We start from the raw sequence: 24785 nt of genomic DNA on the forward strand, positions 1-24785 counted from the left end.
AATCTTTGCCTTTAGGGGCATTTTCGTAAAATCGCTATTTTAAAATTTATAAAACTTAAAATTAGGGATGGGTTGTCACAGATAAGCTCTCATACATTTTCTAGGATTTGTCTCTCACTTATTTTACAGCATTTTCAGGGAAGTAAAGGAGATTTTTGATGGTTAAGTACGTGTGCTTTTCATTCAGTGATGTCAAAATGTAAATACATACACACCACAAGATTTAAGTGGTTCGCCAAATCGACTGCATCCATTGGGGTTTGCTTTTATTGTATTTCACTATATATGAGAGACTTACAAAGACAATGAAGGATGACTTAAAACCTTAACAACATGTAAAAGAAAGAAGGTAATATAAAAAGGAGAATGACTTTCTATTTGGAGTTGTTCTTTCTCTTTTTTCTTCTTCTTCCTTTCTCTTTTCTCCATGTCCCTTCCGTTGGTTCTTGCTCCTTCCTTTATAAGGATTTAATGACATCTTCCTACCAATCTAGTTTGAGGAGAAAGCTCATAGAAAGAAACCAAGTATTGTGCCAATCATTAGCCATGAAATGTTTTCGAATAACAAGGCATTAGGTGTTGTCCTAATCATTAAGAATGATAAGTATTCCAAAGAAAAAAACAAGAAGTGTTAAGTTAATCAGGAACAAATGAAAATCATGCAAGAGATGTTCCTTGCATCAAAGGACACATTAAGGTTTATCTGAAGTTTTCTTCCTAGATCAAAACACATGGGTAAGTCTACAATCAAAGGCATACAAATGGAGTTTGCTAAAAGCTCCAAGTTTCTCTCATAAAACTTCACAAAAAAAGTTCACATACAAGTGTATTGGCTAGTAGGCACAAAGACATGTTTCGAAGCTTTGACAACACCTCCCGTTCTATTAGTCATTAGGTATATATGTAAAATGATCTTAAACCAAAATAATGAAACACAAGTGCATAAGAATAGATTTTCATAAAAATATTACAAAATTTTTGTAACATCGAAATACTAATCATACGCATACATACACATGTACACATATATACTCTTTTTTTTTTCAATACGGGGTATTACACCTCCGGACATTTCTAAGAAAATATTTTATTCATCCATAATAGCTAAATAAAAAAACTACTACACTGTTGGTGCCTGTGCATTTCAATTGGCGTCATGCTTCCATTCCCAGAACCCCTCTTGAATATGTCATCGATGAAATTCATCAGGTTAGGGTAGGTTTCATCAATAATAAAGTCAACCTGTTATGCAAAAAATGTTAAAATATTAAAAATTGTAGTATAATATATACAAAAAAATTATTATTAAATTACTATTTATTTTTTTGAACTAATGATATTATCTACACTAAGGGATGAGGGAGTGGGCTAAGCCTCACGATGGGATATCAATAATGTGGTTCAAATTCGCTTCTGGTGAGAATCAAACCTAAGGCCTCTCACTTATAAGTGAAGAGGAATACCACTACACTGTAGTACTAAGTGATATTAAATTACTAATTATCACTTATTGAAAACTCATCCAACCTCCGGCACTTTTTCCGAGATGCCCCCTCCGTAGGACATTTGTTTCGTAATAATGTCCTTATATCATACACAAGCATAGCATGTGTCTCTCTCTCAAATTCCTTAATCCACATTTTGGTTCGGCCAAACATTTTCTTTTTCTGTTTCTCTACGAAAGAAAATAATTTTTTGAAAATCAAACAACATAATTCATGAACTTTTATTATAATAATCCAATAAATTTCTTCAGTAAAAAATACAAACATAAAATTCATACAAAATTTTGTTACGAGATCCTTCTACCTCACATCCCTCATTAATTGGAGCAGCAGCGGAATTGGCCATTGTAGACAGAAAAAGAAAACAAGAATTGGGATATGATGGGTTTGGGGAGAAGAAAACAGAAAGGGGGTTTTGGGTTTTGGGTTTTGGGGAAAGGGATGATGAGGAGAGGGAGAATGGATCTTGAATTTTATAGAACCCGGGAAGGCTTTGCATAATGAATACCTCATCGTGCATATTTATCAACAATTTCATCACCTTAAATGTCCCACCAACCTTGATAGGGATTTTACCACACACGCAAAAAGGGTTAAAACTCCTATAAAACTTGCAAGAATGACAAGAATATTGTAGTATAAACGGATCTCACAAGGTCGTTCTCCACATGGATTATTAAATAATTCGAAGCAAATCAAATTCCAATTAATTATTGTAAAATAGAAATTTGAGATGATTGATTTTTGTAACCTAATTTAATAAAATGAATTTAATTAATAAAAATATAACAATCTGCAATACTAAAGCTGAATGAAAGGAAAACAGTTTTGGAGAAATCAAATTAAGAAAGCACTAGGGATATGGCATGACCTTAACAATCCTATATATATATATAGTTTTCTCAATTACTTATGACATATACATGCATATTTCAAAGGTTAGGTGTTCCTAATATATGCTTACTTGGACCCCCAACATAGAGTGTATATCAAACATGCAATCTGTCTGTGGTATTCAGATCAAATCTAAACATGCATGACTCATTAAGTTCTATGAAACCTTTTGAAAAACCATGCAATCTTAAGACGTGGTATTCATTGACACACCCCGACCCGGAATGTCCACTAGGACTCCGAATCAAGCTGTGTTGGCCACCACCTGGAAGGTGACGAAGCCATAAAGTGTGATGATGTGGAAATTTTTGAATAAATTTAAACCTAAGAGTGCCTAAATACCAGAGTGCACTGGTGAGCAGGAATGAACCCACTTCACACGTGACGTTAGAGCATAAACAAGTACAGAAAAGTGAATTAAGAATCGTACCCTCGAAATAGTCTCTGATACTAAGAATCGCCACGAGTCCTTGGTGATAAGAAAACTCAGCTAATAAAACCTGGAGGGTGAAGACAAGACAAAGGTGAGTGGCCCTGTAAGTAAAATAATAATAGAAAACATATAAAACATTGTAAACCCCGCTGCAACACCTGTATAATTTCCAGAGAAATCATTATATACCACACATAGCATCTCATCAATAATGTCAAATAATCATGCAATTAATAACTCATACTAGGACATAAGCCGGAGTCACCTCTAGTGACCTGTACGACTTGAATCATAGCTCATCAATCATTGCTAGCATATAAGCCGGAGTCACCTCTGTTGACCTGTGCGACTGAATCATAGCTCATCAATCATGGCTAGCACATAAGCCGAAGTCATCTCTAGTGACCTGTATAACTGAATCATAGCTCATCAATCATTGCTAGCACATAAGCCGGAGTCACCTCTCATGACCTGTACGATTGACTCATAACTCATCAATCATTGCTAGCACATAAGCCGGAGTCACTATAATTGACCTATACGGCACTACACTGCACACAAGTCGGAACCACTAAAAGGTCTGTACAACAAGACTGGATGTAATATAGTTATGCTCAATGCTACGCACTCAAGATAGCCATACGATAAATCGCTAGTCACCTACGAGTCAGAACCACCTATGGTGGTCTATACAACAAGACTGTGCACCTAAATTGGATCCAATGTAAGCATAGGGTGCGGGAGGTGACATTATAAACAGGCATGTACCATATCTCTGGCTAATCACAATCACCCAGGGTGTAGGTTTATGAGCTTTAAATGCATCTAATACAACATGTAAGACTCATAGGCAACATGTACGACAATGCCGGAGTTGCTAAAAACGTAAATGTAGTCATATCATAACCCCATCAATTCAACTAATACCGTATATTTACTTGAACTTACCTAAAATTACCTGAACTTACCTAAACTTACATGTGTGTCTTGCGTTCACCTTTGCACTTCAGAGCGTTCACAGCACCACAATTATATATATATGCAAACAATTCAACTCATCGCTTAAGCATTATTCAATAGGCATGGTAGTTTTAAACCATAAATCATTTAATTGCATTTTATGGGAAAAACATCAAGCGTATACATATATACTTAAAACCAAAAGCCCACACACATTGTTCAATTCCTTAAACAAGGCTATGGTCTCGATTATTTAATCTCATTTCTTATATGGCTGCATCTAACGTCTCGTTAGACTGCCTACATACCCTAAGCAGAGATCAAGCCATTCGTAGTTCACAATAATCATTTATAGTAATACGCATATGGATATATCATGATGAAATCTAAACTCAACCATCTCATAGTATTTTATAACATATATATATATATATATATATATATGTCATGGCATAATTTCTCAGTTTTATTAAAAAGTATTTATAGAATTATCAATCATGAAAAAATATGATGAGCAAGGAAAGATCCACTCACCTGGAGTCCGCGCTACAACTTCCTAGTACAAACATCAAGACGTCACTAACGATCGGCGCTTGTGGCCAATTATCAAACCATATCTCAGAATTCTCATCGATACAATACATAACTTACATCGCATATAAGTCTACGCAATTCGGTCCGGAAGATCTACAAACAGATCTCTGATCCGTAATTTCCAAGGATACACATTATGTTTCTAGAATAACATACTAAAGTTTCGGAACAATCCAACGGTCGGATCTCCGCCAATTGCCAAAACCAAGTGGCGGTTAACATTTTATTTTACGAACTTAAAAATCTAATTCGAGGAGATCCGTACGTTGGAATCCCAATCCGTAAGTTCCTACATTCCTCAAATATTATGAATAATAACCTATTAAAGTTTGATGATGATCCAACGGTCGGATTGTCAATTCAATAATGGCATATTAACGTATCTTAGAGAATTTTGGTTCTAACGCTCAATCTACGTCATTCAATTCTCAAAACTGAATTCAAGGCATCACATATGGCCTAAAAATAGCATTGGAGGCCCTCTGGCCATGCGCCGCCGCACCAGCCACCGCGGGTGGCAGTTGGCCGCCCCGACTCACCGGAAAATTCAACTATTTCTAAAAATTCTCAAAAATTACAGAAATGAAGATCTCAAATAGTAGAGCAAACTTTATACCTGAAGTCAAGGCCAATTTGGCCTGGAAAGGCTCCAATTTTATCAAAACCCGTCGGAACCCTAGAATTGGGTGTGCATCAATTCGACCTCCAAACGTGTTCCGACGCCTCCACCACTGCTTGGGCTTTGTTCCTGGGTTCAAGGGGGTCTAATAGAGGTGGCAGTTGATGGGATTTGCTTTAGAAATGGTGGATTGCCGCCACCCCACCTCAGGCGAACTCCTTGTAAAACCCTTCAATTACCCTCAATTTCCTTCCAATTTTTAGGTGATAATGGGAAAAGGAATGGTTAGATGATGATTGGGAGTGGTGACTTGGTCCAATTCGTGAGAAATCTGGTGGAAAACCACCGGAAAATATGGGGAAGTGGACGAGTTTGCACGGGTCATGGGTTGGGTACCCGTTTCCCTTTCCCCTTGTTCCTCACTCTCCCTCCTTTTCCTCCTTTCTTCTCCCTTTGATTGGCCCCTCAATTCTCTCTTCTTTCTGGTTGGGTAGCATCCCTTCTTCTTTCTCTCTTTTTCTTCTCCCCCATTCCTTCTTATTTTTCTTCCCCTTCCCATCACATACACACACACACACCCACTCACACACATACACTTGTCCTCTTAATTAGTATGCCATAATATAATATAATTAGAAAGGTTATTTCTTCAAAATACTTTCGATTAGTCACTCCAAATTCACTTCCGCTTACGCATACTCGTTCGTATCATCGATTACCTCAAGAATGCGCTAAAAGAATATTTAGTACATCTCACAACACGTTAGTCAATGAAAGTCAAAACCTTTGTCTCTAGGGCGTTTTCATAATTTCACATTTTAAAATTTATAAATTAATAAAATCTGGGACGGGTTGTCACATTCATCCTAAGTGAACTTGCACATATTAATCACAAGATGCCTTCGCCAATTTCAGGGACCGACCTTCAACCAAAATTGCATCAAATTACTTTTCTAAACATCCAAATGGTGATCAAATATCAAGACAATTAGATAGTGTAAATCAGTGATCAATAATTCGAAAACCTGCATGCATATAATCATAAGCAAATTGAATAGAAACTACATATTCTTGCTAACGCTTGTGGCCTCACCCTAGCAAAAAGAGAATTAGTTACACATATTCATAATAAAAATTATAAAGTTCTTTATTGAAATAATAAAAAATCGAAAACACCTAGAATGGAAAAAGTCTGAAAATCTCTGCGCTTGGCCAATTTCCTCTCTTCCAGAATGCACGGAGAAGAAGAACACCCTAGGAATAGGGTGGCCAAGCTTATTTAACCTAGAAATTGAATCCACCTAATAAAAGGTCTTCCAATCGAACTAGGAAACTAAATAACTAAAATAAAATAGGAAACATAACCCTAAATTAAATGATAAAATTGGCCTAAAATCTGAACAACCACATTTTGGATCTTTAAACTTCTCCAAAACCGGCCCAATATAGCTGGATCTAAGGTTTGGAATTTTCTAAACACTTCTCTAGAAGGCCGCGAATCCATCAGAGGTCATCTTAGGCTCCAAAAACACAATTTAAGCCAAGAAATGTCATTTTTCAACACTGCACACTGCTCCTTTATTCCGTCGCCAGAAAATAACCACTTGGTAGAAAAATCCCAAATTTTGAACTTATATGCCAGGAGATACACAAACGTCCTCCAATTTGAATGACTCCAAAATTCGTCCGTTTGATCATGTTTTGCTTCAGAGGAAGTCGGTTGTCCTATATTGAAAATATAAATCAAAGTATCAAAATTCTACCAAAATAATTACCAAAACATACTAAAAATAGCGTAAAATATATAATTTAAAATTGACTCATCAGACCACACTGACCATTTCAAAGCACCTTACACAATGAAAGACAAACGTTCATTGCGCAATTGCATGTTTGTCGTGCAAGATATTGGTGCCACATCTCCTTTTTACCACATTTTTTCCCTAGATTGTGTGACGAACGACAAATATCTTCGTCACTCCATGTTTTTGTTATTTTTCTTTGGCTGCGATGACACTGACTCTTTGTTGCACAAAGGCCACTTGAGCGACGAAAATGGCTTCATTGCCTAAAATTTTCTCGCACAAGTAGTTTTTTTCTACTAATGTGTCAAACTCATATTCTTTACCATTGTGACTTTAACGAGGCTATTGGAAAAGTTAACTAGTTAGAAATTTGGTTTATTATTAAATTAGGATTATTTTGGTATTTTACGTATTGATGTGTTCTAGTAGGATATCAATTTTAGGATTACCTTCTTATCTACTTCAGATTTAGTTTTGTATAAATACACCAGTTGGAGCACAATAGAATCAAATCAAAATGTAGCCTCTTCAAATTATATAGGCTTATCAATTTTGTAATATTCATTTTGTTCCGTCAATGAAATAACAATACGTGTTTGTAGTCAATTTGTTCTTTTTTTATATAGGAGCATATTTATGCGACTTTGTTATCTTATTTCTTTGCATTTACTTAGTTAATTTCCATTTATTATCGTAATTTAAGTTATTTTCGTATTATTGTAGGTCCAATTGGTAAAGATGACAATAATGGCTAAATGAAGCAATTTAGAGCAATTTTGGACTTGGATTGGATAGCATGCATGTGGAGTAGTGGGGATGAACGTTTTTGGTATTTTACATGTGCTAAATATGTGCTAAAATCTGGAGGAATCATTTTTTGAAGCTTGGAAGACAAGGAAAGACATAATCTTATCTTACCTTATCCAAACTTATCTTATCTTATCCAATTTACCTTATCTTATCTTACCTTATCCAAACATTATCCTTCTTTATCCAACATTATCTCATATTATCTCCAGCTGCAAAAGGAGTCCTTATCCTATTCTAAATACTTCCCATCTGATTCTAGGAGTCATAATCCATTCAAACACCCTAATCCTTTTTCTCCTTGGTTTCTGCCAAACCCTACCCTATATATATGTATTTCTGCCACAATAATTGGGGGAGAAAAAGAGTGCCGCTTCCTGCATCCAGAGAAGAGTGTCATGCCTACCATTCATCCATTGAAGTTGCTGGAATTTTCTGAGTTCTTTCTATCTTTATTTTAAGTTTCAATGTTTATTTTAGATTATTTTTTAGTTATGATGAACATGTGTAACTAAGTTTCTTTTTAGCTAGAGGTAAATTCGAAGCCATGATCATATGTTTTATATAAATTGATTACATCCAGTTATCGTTTCATAAAATATGAATGCGATTTACTTATTTGCTTTATAGAGAACTTATTCTTGTATGTTTATTAAGGGTGCACACTTAGTTTGTATGCAGGGATTTAATACTATAATATAAGGGAATTTCACCTAATCGTTATGAACTTATATTTGCAAGTAGTAAAAGTCACTAGTCATGATTGAGTTAAGTAAAATCCTAGCAGGAGTATCATGCTTTTCATAGTTAACGAATGTTTTGTCAATGCTTATAATTTTCACATAACTTAATGATCTTTGAGATGTATCTCTATCATGCTTTTCATAGCTAGGGAACTTGAGAAAAATAATTTGGTTACGTCACTAAGTCAAATTCAATTAACTTAGGAAAATCTGAGAGTTAATTAGTGTTGTTCACAATTAATTTGGGGCATTGCCATTCATGGTTTATAGAAATAATAACTAGAAATCGATTTGTGTGCATATGTTTCATGTGTGGAGAACAATCCTCTAGCTAGTCTTTCACCTATATCTCGTACAAGACCTAATTTGTTTGCTGTAATTTACTTTATTTTTGTTAAAATTCGTCCAAAAACCCCCACAGTTCTTATTTTGTGTTAGTCTAGCTTAGTTTTCAGTTTTTAAGTTTAATTTGTGTTGATTAGCATCCCTCCTAATCCCCGGCCTAGAACGATCCCTACTTGCTCATACTACAATCATCTAAATTATAGGGTTTAAGTTGTGTGTTAGTTTATACCACATCATTTTTCTCGTTCTGTGATTAATTTACTGGTTGAGAAAGCTAACAGCTAGTTTGAGTAATTGTTTGGTGTCAACGAGAGAAATAATAGAGGAGTTTAGAATGTTGTTGGTCTCCTTTTGATCCAAGTAATTTCAAACTAAAAGTTGATGGGGCTTTTTTACAAGAATCTAAGCCTGCTAGCAGTGGCGGATCCAGGATTTTAAATTCGGGGGGTCCTAATAATAAAGGTCAAAAAATTTATAGACAAAAATAATATTGAAATGTTAAATATAATACATTTCATTCAAAAATCATGTGCAAAACAACATTACAAGCTATAAAATCCTAATTCAAGCGTCCACAACGAGGTTTCATAGTCTGAAAATGTTCCATGATAGCTTCATTACCAGTACATGAAAAAACATCTTTCTCAATGTAAACAACTAAGCTGTCACTCAACCATTGATCTCCCATTTTGTTGCGAAGTGGACCCTTAATGATATTCATAGCGGAAAATGCCCTCTCCACTGAAGCGGTTGCAACCGGTAAAACCAAAGCCAACTGAACAAGCAAATATACATATGCAAATGTTCGATGCAACCCTTTCTCCACCATTTTCTTAGCAAGCTCATTAATCCCCCACAATTGAGAAAAATCATTATCAGAATGCACAAAATGAATGTAAATATCAAGTTGATCTTGAAGTGCCAATCTATCTCGATCCATGAAATCTTTAGGATACATCTGAGCAAGGCGGACAAGCTTCTCTTTATCAAAAGCTACAAATGAATCATTCGGACTCAAACATGCCAAGCAAATGATATTTACATTCATTTTGTGCGTTCTGATAATGATTTTTCTCAATTGCGGGGGATTAATGAAAAATCTTATCAATAATACCCGAACAAGTAGATGGTGCTATTGGCTTTGGCTTGAAAAATCTTTCCATATTTCTTATTTCTAAACTACACATTTAACCAAAAACACAAAACATATACCAATCAACCAATAAACAAAAATTCCATCTAAATTTCAATGATAAAATGATTATACAAACATAAAACATATCAATAATAGACTAAAATCGCCACCAATATCTAATATAATTTAATTGAGATTAGATTAATACCAAAAAACTTACTTGAATTTTGAACCAAATAGTGGTGGCTTGGAGAATTGAAACAAGTCGAGGTAAAATATTGGAGTAATATAATTATAATATGGGATTGGGTGGGATTAGAAATTTTGGGTTTTGGTTTTGGGTGAATATAAGAAAGATGGGGGGATTAGGGGGAATGGAAAAGCAGGAACTGGGGGGTGGGGAAGGAAGAGTGACTCGGGATGGCCCATCATGTGGGCTAGGCGTTAAAAGGTCTTGGGAATCATGGACAAGCGGTTGGTTTAAAAAAAAAAATAAAATAAAATAAACAAATTGGCCAAAACACTGCGTTTTGGACCAATTTTTTAAAAGGCCCTTAGGCCCTGTTCTTTCTTCTTCCCCCTGTCTTCTTTTCTTCCCCCTGTCTTCTTCTCCGTTGCAAGCTGCAACCTGCAGCACATGACAGCACAGATCCTGCTTCGAGGGGTCCCCCAGAAAATTTTTAGTAGCATTTTAGGATTTCCGGAGGGTCCTGGGACCTCCCAGGTCCCTCTGTAGATCCGCCACTGCCTGCTAGTGTTGGATGTTACCATTCGGAATGACAAAGAGGAAGTATGGAGGCAATACTGCTTCCCACTTTCCCAAAACATGCCCAATAAATTTCGGTTTCTTTTGCTGCAGATTGAAAATGTCTATGGATGCTGAATTTTCTTCCATTTCGGTCGAACCAAATATACTCTAGCTTTTAATCAAAAGAAGATGAGGATATGCCATATGAACGATAACCTCATTGAGTTGTCGTAAAATAATATCATAAAATTTCGATTCTCTATATTCCAAGGACCAAGGAGTTCATATGCTAGCAAAACAAGCTCTTCACCGTTCTGATATAGTGATTTGGAATAAAGAGTCTACTCCTAGTAAGCTGAAATCTTGTTGGATCATTTGTATGTACATCCTTGGATCATCTGTATCTACCCCCTTTGAAATCTTGCTGCCTTCAGCTTTGGAAATCTTATAGTAAGACATATCAAACATTTATTGTTCATTCGTATAATATCATAACACATAAATTGATAACACAATATGACATGTACACCAAAATTTCTCAACGTGAGTGCATTATGTATATTTGTTTCTATTGATAAAAACTATTGAAAATGTCGATGTATTGAATCCCCTTGTCATATTTGGGACGAGGAGACTTCGATCGAGAGCCATGGTTTTCTTTATTTAGTAAATTAATTCAGGTCGGGCATTATTGGATTGACGTACAGCCTTTGTCAATACAAAACTGAAATGAACCTAATCAAAGCTACCTCTGGCTTGACACGCCAAACCACTTTGTTTAACTGCATATAATTGTCTTCCCCTTTCTAAACCGGACTTGGATTGTCTGCCCTCCTAGTTGTGGTGTCCTTCCATGCCCTCCTATTTTGTGCGATCACGGTTAAGCCACGTCAATATTTTATATTAATTTTTTAATGAGATAATAAGACAAAAAATAATTAAAATATAAAATATTGACGTGGCTTAACCGTGACCGCACAAAATAGGAGGGCATGGAAGGGCACCACAACTAGGAGGGCAGACAATCCTTGTCCTTCTAAACCGGTTATATTTAAGAGTAATGCTAAGTATATATATTTTTCTTTACACACACGTATGATTCTCAGCTATTGATGCATGCGAGTTCCACAATGCATATATCAGCGACTAATAAATAGACCATTCCCGCTCTCATTAGCACACCTCATCATTTGATTAGCTAGACAATATTCCACAACTTGATCTACATATATGAAACCTTAGCCAAGTCCTATAACTAGCTTATCAAACTGTTTACATACTTTCAAAGGTTGTAATTTCACAAGGTAATTTAAAGCTACTCTTCCGTTAGAGGTGGGGCATACCCCACTGACCTGAGTGTATAAGACGTGTTTAATTTAACCCCAACATGAGATGACAATGAATCATTCACTCACTTGACTCATTGTTTATGCAACCAATCACTTTAATACTTTGTTTAGTTGCAAGCCGACGCTATCAGGGTTGGCAAACTGATTACGTACTCTCTACTGTTTTCGAATGGAGCTGTTGAAAATGAACTTCTAAACAAAAACACAAACAGAACTATAGAGTTTGACTGTACTTGTCTTGCATGCAAAACAATAATAGACTCCAATAATATACATCCATGAGGGGTTCATGGGCGGGGATATTGCATTGCATGGCTCCAACAGTGAACAAACTTGTCTATGAGTATGTTCGAGAAAATAAATACTTTGGGTATTTGCGTGGGAAGGGATGAGATGAGGGGACATGCTTTGGTCGAGTATATGAATATTGTTTGGAAAACCATGATTTGGACATGTCAGGATTGGGGCTTAGTTTTTATATCCAACTCCATGCGATCCCCTAATGCATAAACCTTTCGTTTTTATCAAGTGGAAAGTGACAACAACTCAATCAATCTTTGCCCCACATACGTTTTCTTAATTTTCTTAATTCTTATTTGGTGGATATACATTCTTGTTTTTAAAATACTTCCTTGATATAAAATTTTGTTTAATATTGGCTACAAGCAACTCAGGTCCCTCACTCAGTAGACATTCTGTCTCTGCCCCATCAGAGAGCAATACTAGGAAATAAATCAAAACAATCATTTGTCGTCAAAACAAGGAAACCTTGACCAAATCAAATCATATCAAAACCCTAATTAAAACATATAAAATCACTAATTAAATCAAATTCCTAAATACTCTCTTTTATATTTTCGAACAATATATACGCTATCGCACATCTAGGTATTTATTGCGTACTGGTCATGTGATGTTGTGAGACGATGTATTGATATATACACTACTAGAGAAGATTTCTCTGTTGAATTGGTTTGTTACAATGGAGATTGGTGGTGGGCGCCATCAGCCATGTTCTTTCGTCTAACCTCAAGGCAAGTCGGGCAGCCTAAACTTGAGCAAATTAATTTAAGTTAATCACGATTCTCCTATTTATCAAACAGCTGCATGCATGCAACTTTGTGGAACCATATACAATTATACATATTAAGGATAATTAAGCAACCGAAGCGACGAAAACAGAAGGCATATAATTCAATGGTCATCAGAAGACTTACTGTTAATTTGGCTTAGAAAGCCAGCATTGCTGGCCCGGTTATCTTCTTAGAGACTATGATTGTTGTGACGACCCGTCCCTACATTTACAATTTTATTAATTTTAAAAACATGATTTGACAAACATGCCCTAGAGGTAAAGTTTTGACTTTTGACCTTCGGTTAGAGAGACGTAGAACCCATTCTTTTATTGTATTCTCGAAGTATTCAATGATACTGAAGTGTAGGTGCAAGCGGAATCGAATTAAGAGTGGCAATAGAGATTTTACAGACTTACGATGTCCGAGGGTATTTTGATAAATTCATTATTCTAGATAAACTACTCCCTTTATTATATTTTTTTTAATTAATATTTTGTATTGTGAGACATGTGGACCCACGCCTCATTTGATTCAACTCTCCCGTGTCTCCCTCCTTTCTTGGGTCACTTCCCATTTGTCAATCACTTCTCTCCCTCTTATCTCTCATTTCTGTCACCAAACTCTCTCTCTCTCTCTCTCTCTCTCGTACTCTCCCTCTCCCTTAACTCCTTCACAATCTCTCTCTTCTCTGTAAATCAGAAAACCTTTCCTCTCTAAGATGGGTGCGCTGCACAAAAGGTACAGTAGCACGGGCCATCACCAGCTGCCATGGAATCAGGCGAGTTCACCCCTGCAACCATGGAACCTACACCAACAGTGGGCGTACCACTATTCATCTTCGTTTCCAACCATGGTGAGCCCCAAGACCTTCACATCCTTTTACTTTAAAGCTCATATGACATTTCCAACCTTAAAATGTGATTGGGGAACAATTTAACGCAGGAAACACACGGGGAAGAACTTCCCCTGATTTCTGGAAAATTTGACCCGTGACCATTTGGTCACTTTCAGCTCGTTTTTCCGGCCAACCTTGACCACAACTGGACTCCTAATAGGTATAGACTTGTTATCTTATTCCTAAGTTCAAAATGGCTTTTGAATCACTGAGTTTGGCTAAGTATCGAGTTAGAAACCAACTTTGAAAGTTGGGAAGGAATTCCTAGAATTCTGGAAATCTTGGACCGTGGCCATTTGGCCACTTTCAGGCCATTTTTCCAGGAAGCTTCATCCATGACACAACACCAAATGGATATATATCTATTCCCTGCATTCCTAACTTCATTTTGGTTTTTGAATCACAAATTTTGGTTGAGAAATGAGCTCGTTTGGAGCTCTAAAAGTAAGGCCTGCAACCTGCAAAAATCACAGGTTTCGTGAAGAAAGCGCGTGGGCGCACGTGAGGGAGCCACGTGAGTGGTGTGTGCCACGCGTGGCTACCAGTGTAGCCACCTTGCGGCGGCGCGTGGTGGTGTGAGTGGACTAAAAATTATTCTGAAAATTTGTTTAGGTCCGTGACATCAAGTAGATCTATTTCCTATATTTAAAACCTACATTTGAGTAATCTACGGAGGTTTTATTTAAGTTTCCATTTATGTGTTATTAAACTAAGTTAATTAGTAATTTCACGTATAAAGGAATGTATTCCGGGGACGTACGGAGTTAAACCAGGCTAGAAGGCTTCATTTCGACTGCGTATCTGTGAGTGGGTAATTTATTTTATACTTGTATATATTTATAGTTTCCATAAGAGCAATTCCACCCCTAAGGACTTTGCGCCAGCACCCAGCGCATTTATCCACTCAAATGAACAGTAACAGACTCCAATGAACAGTAATAGGCCAAGGCATCTCCACCCCTAAAAAAATGCGCTGGCACCTAGTGAAAAAATGTGCTGGCACAAACGATCTCCATCCTTACAAAATGCGCTGGCACCCAGCCCATTTAAGATATTTTTAAATTTTGTCTAAAAGAATAAAAAAATAAAATAGTTTTAATTTCGGATAGGATTTTTAACCAATCTCGTCACGCCACATGTCATTATCTGAACGTACTATTTTGTGAATAGATTTCCGCTAAGATTTTCAACCAATCTCAACACGCCACGTGTCACTTCCATTTTACAATAATTTAGCCAAGATTTCGATAAGATTTTCAACCAATCACGTCATGCCACGTGTCATTATCTGAACGTACTATTTTGTGGATAGATTTCCGATAATATTTTCGACCAATCCCGACATGTCACGTGTCACTTCCGGTTTACAATAATTTAGCCAAGATTTCGATAAGATTTTCAACCAATCACGTAGTGCCACGTGGCATTGTCCAGAACCTCATCCTTTCTTTTTTTGTCCATATAAACCCTACATCCCTACATCCATCCTCACACCAAGCTCAATCATTCTTTTTAGCTCAGAATCCTTGTTCATCGTTTTCAAATCTTAAGTTCTTATTATCGTTTTCAAATCTTAAGTTCTTATTACAATGTCTTCTTCAAGAAGGGTGTATAAACAGTTGCAGGAGCAACAACAAAGGTTGTTGGCACAACAGGCAGAATTGGCCAATCTCGAGGAAGGTGGAAGTGGAGGTGGAGATGAGGCTTTCTTCATGGAGGAGGATGAGGATGATCACCATAGAAGGCAGAAGGCCTCACATTCCCGCCTTGTCATGGAAGCCGTGGGTCAGATAGCCAAACCAAGACGTGTTGCAAACCTCGATCGAAAAAGGGAAAAACGAGGTAAAAATCTATTGGAAGATTATTTTATTCCCAATAGCATATTCCCTGATCATATTTTTAGACGGCGTTTTAGAATGCAACGAAATTTGTTCAACAAAATCATGAGTGATATTTGTAACCATGATTCATACTTTGTGCAAAAAGAGGATGCTTTTCATGTTCTAGGTCTTATTCCCGAGCAAAAAATTATGGCATCCTTGCGAATGCTTGCATATGGAGCATCTGCAGATCAAGTGGATGAGATCGCGAGGATGGGAAAAACAACTGTTTTGGAGTCCCTGATGCGTTTTTGCTCTGCAATTGAAGCCCTCTACACCAAAGAGTACCTCCGGACACCCACGCCAAGGGACATGCGAAGGCTTCTGAGGAAGGGTGAGATGCGAGGCTTCCCTGGCATGATTGGAAGCATGGACTGCATGCATTGGACTTGGAAAAACTGTCCAAGTGCGTGGCAAGGAGCATATGGCAACAGAAAAGGAGCCAAAAGCATCATTTTGGAAGCGGTGGCTTCATTTGATACATGGATTTGGCATGCTTTTTTTGGTGTTCCAGGAGCTCAGAATGACTTAAATGTCCTTGCCCAATCCCCAGTGTTCGACGAACTGCTGCAAGGAAACTCGCCGAGATGCACATATACCATTAATGGTACCCAATACGAGGGATCATACTACCTTGCAGATGGCATTTACCCAAGGTGGTCAACATTTGTCAAAACAGTGCCACATCCACAGACTGAAAAGGAAAAACACTTTGCAAAATGTCAAGAAGGGTGTAGGAAGGATGTCGAGCGTTGTTTTGGTATCCTACAAGCTCGTTGGGCGATTATCAGGGCTGCAGCTAGAATGTTTGATGTCGAGGCTCTTCGATCCATCATGATGACGTGTATTATTCTCCACAACATGATTGTTGAAGATGAGTATGATTATGATGGCGTCGATGAATATGAGCCGGATCCGATGAACAACTCAAGAACACGTATCTATTGTGCTCATGATGGGACCGAAGATCCAGTGCAACACGAGCCGTTGGAACGCGATGGACGTTACAATGAATTGATCGTTCAACGTTACACTAATGTGCAAGAGCCATACTGGCACGTAACCCGCTAGAATGACTTGATTGAGCACCAGTGGGGATTGCATGAAGGCGAAGATAATTAGAATGAGGCTTGTGGTTGAAGAATAAATTGTATTTTTTTAAGTTTATGTAATTCTATGTAGTGTGTTTTGTTTTTAAGTTTATTTAGTGAGTTTATGTAATTCTATGTATTTGGTGAGTTTATGTAATTCTATGTAGTGTGTTTTGTTTTTAAGTTTATTTGGTGAGTTTATGTAATTCTATTTATTTGGTGAGTTTGTGTAATTCTATGTAGTGTGTTTTGTTTTTAAATTTATTTGGTGAGTTTATGTAATCTTATTTCATGTGTTTAAATAAAGTACAAAAGAAATAAAGTTTTAAAAATAAATAAAGAATTACATTAAAATTGCATAATAAATAAAATAAAAATAAATAAAGTTTTTAAAATAAATAAGGAATAACATAAAAATTACATAAGAAATTAAATAAAGTTCAAACCTAAAAAAAGAAAAAAACATAAGAAATTACATAAGAAATTTCATGTGTCGGCTTCTTGTTCGGCCATGTCTGGTTCTGGAGAACTATGTATGACACACCCCGTCCCGAAGGAGGGCATGCTGGCCGTCACGTGAGAGTGACGTAACCATTTACACAGTACGGAAGCTTTAAGATACAATTTATAAGTTGATACACCCGAAGGTGAGTCCTAATTTTGTCCAATCTGTCAGAACACCGTCAAATTCCTCGTAGTCACCACACCTTTGTGATTCCTGAACCTGGAGGGGCGCAAAACCAAAATTGAGTGGGTCAGTAAAACAATTCTTTTCCAAATCCAAACATTTCTCAAAACGTTGTAACCCCTCTCCGTAAAACCTGTATACTTTCCCAGAAATATAAAATATAAATATACATATATATATTCTCAATACTTCAATTCATTAACTCAACATTTTCTCATATTAATTATGCCATGCCACATCATCTCAACATTTCTCATATTAATTATGCCATGCCACATCATCTCAACATTTCTCATATTAATTATGTCATGCCACATCATCTCAACAGTAATAAGGTATGAATGCATCAACATAAATCATATCAGGTGCAATAAAGTAATCAACCGGAGGCCCTCTATTAGCCCGGTTGAACCTAGAGCTCAAAATCTATCACTCTCACACTCTGCCGGAGTCACTCCGCGTGACCTGTACGGCCTTCTGCACACAAGTTACGCTCTAGTGCTTCTCATAAATCATCTGTGCACATAATCTAAGGTCACCCACCAGTCGGAATCTCACTAACACTCTCGCGACTGGCCTGTCGTACCCACTCCGCGTGGACTGTACAACTAGCATCTACTTGGATCCAAGACGAGCGTGCGATGCGGTGAATACTATAAGCACTAAACTATGGTGCAGGATTTGAGCTCAATATACATCAACATCATCATAACAGAAATAAATATTCACCTGTGCGTCCACCGCACCATTTCATACATATGCATCATAAATCAATTCTTACATGTGCGTCCACCGCACCAATTCATATATATGCATCATAAATCAATTCTTACCTGTGCGTCCACCGCACCAATTCATACATATGCATCATATATTAATTCATGCATGGCAGTTCAACTCACATTTCTATATACTTTTCATATCAATTCTATGCATGATATTTCACTTCCCGTTTTTCCACATAACTCATATGCATTTCATTTTAAACATATTTTCATTTCAATTCAATTTCTGGGAAACGTCAAGTATATATATATATACGGAAAACAAAACTGCCCACTCACCTGGAGTTCGTCCAACAACTCCCTAGCACCACACATCAAGGCGTCACGACGATCGCCGCCTAGAATAGTAATCAAATCCAACCTCAGAATTCATATCGATAGAATATATAACTTATATAAAATACGTCACTACGTAGTTCGATCCGGAAGATCTGCCACTCAGATTTTAAATCCATAACTTCCAGAGGTCCACAATATATCTCTAGGATAACATCCTAAAATTTCATTACCATCCAACGGTCGGATCTCCGTCAATTTCCAAAACTAAGTGACGGTTAACATCTTATATTATGGACTTACAATTCCAATTCCGGAAGATCCGTAACTCGGATTCCCAATCCGTAAGTTCCAATAATCCTCAAATATTACGTATTACAACGTATCAAAGTTTGGTAACGATCCAACGGTCGGATCATCAATTCACATTTTCACCTAATGTGAAAATTATAAAACGTTATTTGAACACCTAACCAACAATCCTCAATAACTTTCTCATACGGTGTTCAATTTGGGTATATGAATATACCACAGTGATCTACTCGACGTCACGGACGTCAACATATTTTTAAAATAATTTTTTACTGTAGCACGCGCCCCCACGCGCCAAGGAAGGCACGGGTCCACGCGCCCCCACGCGCATCATCTTCTTCCTTGGGTCGCCGGACTGGTTTTTCCGGCGGCCGTTTTCTGGGCAGTTTTTCAAATTGCCATAACTTTGTCATTTCTCAACGAAATCAAGTGATTCAAAAACGAAGGTTGTAGCCCTTGAAGAGACAAAGAGAATGGTACCTTGCACAACACCTAGTTCGCCGTGGTTTGGCCGGAAACGGCCTCGAAAGCCTCGGAGGTCGCCGGAAACTGGGTATTTTTCAAATGAGTATAACTTCTTCAATACTCAACGAAATTGAGTGAAACAAAAAGGAAAGTTGTAGTACTTGACGAGACGAAGATATTGATACCTACCTCAACTCCTAACTCGCCGGGGATTCGCCGGAAAGAGCCTCGAAAGCTCCGGCCAAACTTTAAACTTGTCGATCTCCGTGTTCTTACGTCCAAAAACTTCTAACGAAGCACTCCGAGCTTCCTTGGGACCTCACTAAGCTCACTATGAGCTTGGATTGTCCTAAAAATCAACCAATTCAAAGCTCATGAACAGTACACTTTCATGGGGAGTTTAGAATCTAGGTTTTCCGAAGTAAAACTTACCTGAAATGGATACCAACGTGATCGTGAAGTCCTTAGGATTCCAATGGTGGTCTCAAAATTGACGTTGGTATAGATTTAGGGTGGTTTTGGTGGTGGTCCGTGTGAGTTCGAAGGAGAGAGACAGAGAGAGTGAGAAATCGTGAAGGAGGAGAGAGAAAGACAGTGAACGGGAAATGAGGAGGGTTTTGAGGGATGTGGGGATCCCACGTGGTCCTTATTCCAATCTCCAAACACCAAACTTTAACATTTTAACCTAAAAATCTAAGTTCCATCCTTATTAAATTCTATTTTATTTTCAAAACTTAGGAACCTAGATAATTAGCAACCTGAGCTTCACAAACTTAGTATTTCTTAAGGGCAATTTCGTCCATTCACAGCCACGAATATAATAATTTGGAACGGGCTGTGACAATGTAGACCCATACCGTGCATGACAACTTCTGGACCAGTTGCCACAATTTTGTATTTAGGACAATCTTTGACAATTTGCCAACATTCCCATCTAGTGAATGATTTGTTCCCGTTCTTTGAATTGTAGAATGCTTGAGCTTGTAGTGTCTATAAAAATGTGGGATAACATAGTGTTAAAAAATGCGGGTGTAACACAAATAAATAAATTCAAAATATTAATACGGGTGGAATGCATATAAATTACATAAAAATGACATAAGAAATTAAATAAAAATGACATAAGAAATTAAATAAAAATTACATAAGAAATAAGATAAAAATTACATACGAAAGTAAGTAAATCAAAATATTAATGTGAGTGGAATGCATATAAATTACATAAAAATGACATAAGAAATTAAATAAAAATGACATAAGAAATTAAATAAAAATTACATAAAAATTACATAAGAAATAAGATAAAAATTACATACGAAATTAAATAAATCAAAATATTAATGTGAGTGGAATGCATATAAATAAATAAAAATATTGTCACCTGATCCGCTAAACTTGTCCCACTACGGAGGTTACCGGAAGCATGAGAGATGGCGTTTTTCCAACAAGTAAATGATGCGTTGAGTTTTTTCCAACGACCTTGAAGACCTTGACTAGTTCTGGCGTTTTCTCCATGTACATCACAAAACGCTTTCGTAATTTTACTCCACATTTCTCGCTTATCCATCTCATTACCTGTAATCGGATCATGAGTAGTGTGAACCCAACATTCACACAACGTAACATCTTCAATGAGCTTCCACGAAGACATTTTTTCTCTCTTAAAGTGTAGAAAATATTGAAATGTAGATAGTATAGAAAGTGTAGAAAATATTGGAATGTGGTGTAAAGGTAGAAGATGAGGGTTAGGTATTTATAGGAAAAAAATTAACATTTTTCAAAATTTTCTGTAATTTTTTTAAAATTTTCTGTATTTTTTAATAATTTTTCTGTATTTTTTAATAATTTTTAATGAATTTTAATATAGTTAATTAATCTGGACCGTTAGATTTGAAAAATATTCAAATCCAAGAGCTAGGGAGTTGCCACGTGGCCAACGGTCATATTTCTGACCGTTGGGCCCTTTTTTTTTTTTTTATTTACTTTTTGTGAAAAAAACGTGGACCGTTGATCTTTGATCCGACGGCCTAGTTTAAAAGTAAAATTTAAAATTTTTTTACCGTTGGAAATCCAACGGTCTAGAAAACTAGCCGTTGGAAATCCAACGGCAGAGAGAGAGCCACGTCGCAAACTCGGGGGGTGGAACTGACAGCACCTGCACGCGGGCCCGAGCTCTGAAAGCTTGTCGGGCACTCGCGCCACGGCTGCGTGAAGCGCACGCGCCAGGCTTCCTCCCCGGTTTCTGTCTCAGTCTCTTTTGGGCTGGGCTCTTGCCCAGCTCGGGCTGGGTACCAGTCAATTTGTTGGGGTGGACTTGATTGACTGAGGCCTGGCTTGGTTTTTGGACTGAAGGCTGGGACATTTGGTCCCCGCTGGAATTGCTCTAAATGCGTATTTACTTCACTTTTACGCTTATATTGCCAAGTATTCGTTGTTGTGAGATTAATTGTGATAAATGCTACTATATGGTTGGGATATTACTGTCATGACATTCATACATATCTATACATGCTCATCTTGCTTCACGTGTATGTTCACATTGCACCGTTCGCTCGCCTTGGATCCAAGTTAAGTGCTAGTCCTATCGGGTAGATTGCATTATGCAATCCAACTTGTATATGATCGTGCTTCTGCACCCGCCTTCATGTGATCGTAGTACTAGAGCGTATTGATTACACCCAGTCTTGTCGGGTAGAATTGTATTAGGCAATTCTGACTCGTGTGCTAGCATAGATTGATGAGCAATTGATTATCTCATGATTATATTACTGTGGCATTTGATATATTATGACTTGGCATATTTCTGGTTATAATGTTGTTGTATTATTGTTTACATACTTACGTAGTATGTTTTAAGGAAACTATACTTGTTTTACGGCGAGGGGTTAGTATATTCGAAAATAATGGTTTTTGTATAAGCATTGTTTTGCTGACCCACTCAACTTTGTTTTCCGCCCCTCCAGGTTTAGTAGCCGTGCTTACGTGTATATAAGGATTCTGGCAAATCTCAGGAGATGGTTACCTTCAGTGGTATAACCCTCATCCTATTTACAATGTTGTCTTATGCTCTAACGTCACGTGTGAAAAGGGTTCAATCCTGCTCACCCGCTCACTCTTTTGATTAGGCACTTTTAGGTTTAATTTATTCACTTTTTCCACATCACTACACCTTATGGCTTCGTCACCTTCCAGGTGTCGGCCAGCACAACTCGATTCGGAGTCTAAGTGGACTTTTCGGGTCGAGGTGTGTCAGCTGTCATATATGGTTGCATCAAAAAATACAATAATTTCATAAAAAACAATAACAAAATTATAGACACTTTATATAAAATGGTAATACAATTGGCGCACAAAAAATATAGAGTGGTAACACTTTTAATTATTCTGAGACTTTTTTTTTTTTTATTTTCATATGAGTCATGTTGTGCTAGTGATAAGATGCAAGTTGGGAGAGAATATTGATGTGGTTAGTAGTGAGACGTTGACCCATCTCTCTGAAATCTTAACAAGTTAAACTTTATTTTGGCAACACGTTCAAAGATATCAAACCTGAATTCTGATAGGCCAGGGTTGGATCTTAATTGTTACACCATTGATTTGAGACATGTGTTTTAGAATTACGTATATTAATCAATTTTTAATTTCAGAAACCATTTGTGATTAAAAATATGTAGGGCCCATTTATATGCCACATTAGCACATAATAGAATTTTGGGTAAATTATATAAAAGTACCTCAATTATTGGGTCATTAACATTTTTATACCTCGTCTTTAAAAAGTTTCAATGTCATACCTTATCTTCGAATTTGTTGCAATGTCATACTTTCCGTCAATTGTCTGTCAATTCCTCTGTTAAATGCTGACGTGGCATGAGGCGAGGCCCACTTTCTATTTAAAAAAAAATAATCCCATCACCCCACCCCCCGAAACCCCATCCCCTTCATCATCTTCCCCATTCGTCGTCGCCCCTCCCCCCCCACCCCCAAAACCTTTCTTCCAAACCCAAAACCCCACCCCCAAAACCTTTCTTCCAAACCCAAAACCCCACCCCCACCTCCCTCGCAACCCCCAGACCACCTCATTCTTCTCATCGAAGTCAGACCAGCTCAACTAGCTTTTCTTAAAAAAAAAAATTTTAAAAAAAAAGAAAAACCAGTTGAGGTGGTCCGGGTAAGGAAGGGTTGGGTGGGGTGTAACGATCTAGACAATTTGGGTTCAGATTTGTTTATGAATTTATTTATTTATTTATTTTTGAATGGGAAGGAAGGTGAAAAGAGTGGAGGGAGATGGAGGGAGAAAGGGGGGTTGCGGGGGAGGTGGGGGTGGGGTTCTGGGTTTGGAAGGAAGGTTTTTTTTTTTTTTTTTTTTTTCGGGGGGTGGGGGGGGGGACGGATGGGGAAGATGATGAAGGGGATGGGGTGATGGGATCTGGGTTTCGTTTTTTTTTTTTATAATTTTTTTAATATTTAGTTAATATTTAATCAATATTTTTAATATTTTATTGATTTTTTAAATTTTTTTAGTAGAAAGTGGGCTCCGCCTTCTGCCACGTCAACATTTAATAGAGGAATTGACATATAACTGACGGAAGGTATGACATTGCTTCAAATTCGAAGATAAGATATGACATTGAAACTTTTTAAAGAGAATGTATGAAACTGTTAATGACCCAATAGTTGAGATAGTTTTATGCAATTTACCCAAAATTCTATACAAAATTGTGATTGAAGGATCACATCGATTTGTGACAACTATTTTCAGGGCCTACATTGTTTGTTTTTGGCTTGAAGATTTGCTTATTTGTTGTGTTATGCCTCCATCTATTGTTTCATTTTTGGCTTAGCTATTTAAATGGTGGCTGCACAGTTATCATTAGCACAGAATGTCACGATCTATATATCCACAACAACAACAACAACAAAGCCTTTTCCCACTAAGTGGGGTCGGCTATATGAATCCTAGAACGCCATTGCGCTCGGTTTTGTGTCATGTCTTCCGTTAGATCCAAGTACTCTAAATCTTTTCTTAGAGTCTCTTCCAAAGTTTTCCTAGGTCTTCCTCTACCCCTTCGGCCCTGAACCTCTGTCCCGTAGTCACATCTTCGAACCGGAGCGTCAGTCGGCCTTCTTTGCACATGTCCAAATCACCGGAGCCGATTTTCTCTCATCTTTCCTACAATTTCGGCTACTCCTACTTTACCTCGGATATCCTCATTCCCAATCTTATCCTTTCTCGTGTGCCCACACATCCCACGAAGCATCCTCATCTCCGCTACACCCATTTTGTGTACGTGTTGATGCTTTACCGCCCAACATTCTGTGCCATAAAACATCGCTGGCCTTATTGCCGTCCTATAAAATTTTCTCTTGAGCTTCAGTG

General features: G+C 37.3%; 1 protein-coding gene and 3 long non-coding RNA genes across 5 annotated transcripts; 1 reads left to right on the top strand and 3 right to left on the bottom strand.

Annotated features, from left to right (window-relative positions):
• Positions 1-939: 939 nt before the first annotated feature.
• LOC139195150 (uncharacterized) lies at positions 940-5404 on the bottom strand. The gene is made up of 3 exons (XR_011579784.1): positions 5003-5404; positions 2830-2899; positions 940-1242 (listed from the first exon to the last, which is right to left on the bottom strand). It is a non-coding gene; the product is annotated as an uncharacterized lncRNA (long non-coding RNA).
• A 3860-nt stretch (positions 5405-9264) lies between these two features.
• Positions 9265-10735, bottom strand: LOC139194997 (uncharacterized). Its single transcript, XM_070820167.1, has 2 exons — positions 10609-10735; positions 9265-9698 (listed from the first exon to the last, which is right to left on the bottom strand). The coding sequence occupies exons 1-2, from the start codon at positions 10733-10735 to the stop codon at positions 9265-9267; spliced, it is 561 nt and encodes a 186-aa protein (XP_070676268.1).
• A 2876-nt stretch (positions 10736-13611) lies between these two features.
• LOC108173905 (uncharacterized) lies at positions 13612-24160 on the top strand. 2 transcript variants are annotated; one of them, XR_011580001.1, is made up of 4 exons: positions 13612-13866; positions 13956-14068; positions 22369-22435; positions 23933-24160. It is a non-coding gene; the product is annotated as an uncharacterized lncRNA (long non-coding RNA). The 2 variants fall into 2 exon arrangements; XR_001790669.3 differs by lacking the exons at positions 22369-22435; positions 23933-24160 and having other exon boundaries at positions 13617-13866; positions 13956-14601.
• Positions 17248-20024, bottom strand: LOC139195271 (uncharacterized). The gene is made up of 5 exons (XR_011580002.1): positions 19838-20024; positions 19595-19754; positions 19421-19489; positions 18632-18690; positions 17248-17603 (listed from the first exon to the last, which is right to left on the bottom strand). It is a non-coding gene; the product is annotated as an uncharacterized lncRNA (long non-coding RNA).
• Positions 24161-24785: the final 625 nt, after the last annotated feature.

The sequence above is a fragment of the Malus domestica genome, chromosome 04 (genome assembly GCF_042453785.1).
Source record: "Malus domestica chromosome 04, GDT2T_hap1".
NCBI classification, from domain to species: domain Eukaryota; kingdom Viridiplantae; phylum Streptophyta; class Magnoliopsida; order Rosales; family Rosaceae; genus Malus; species Malus domestica.

Coding starts and splice junctions, on each gene's coding strand:
- LOC139194997 (XM_070820167.1), bottom strand. CDS start 10,735: ATGGAAGAAAATTCAGCATCCATAGACATTTTCAATCTGCAGCAAAAG. Junction 9,699..10,608: donor CCTCTTTGTCATTCCGAATG/GTAACATCCAAC, acceptor ATTCATTTGTAG/CTTTTGATAAAGAGAAGCTT.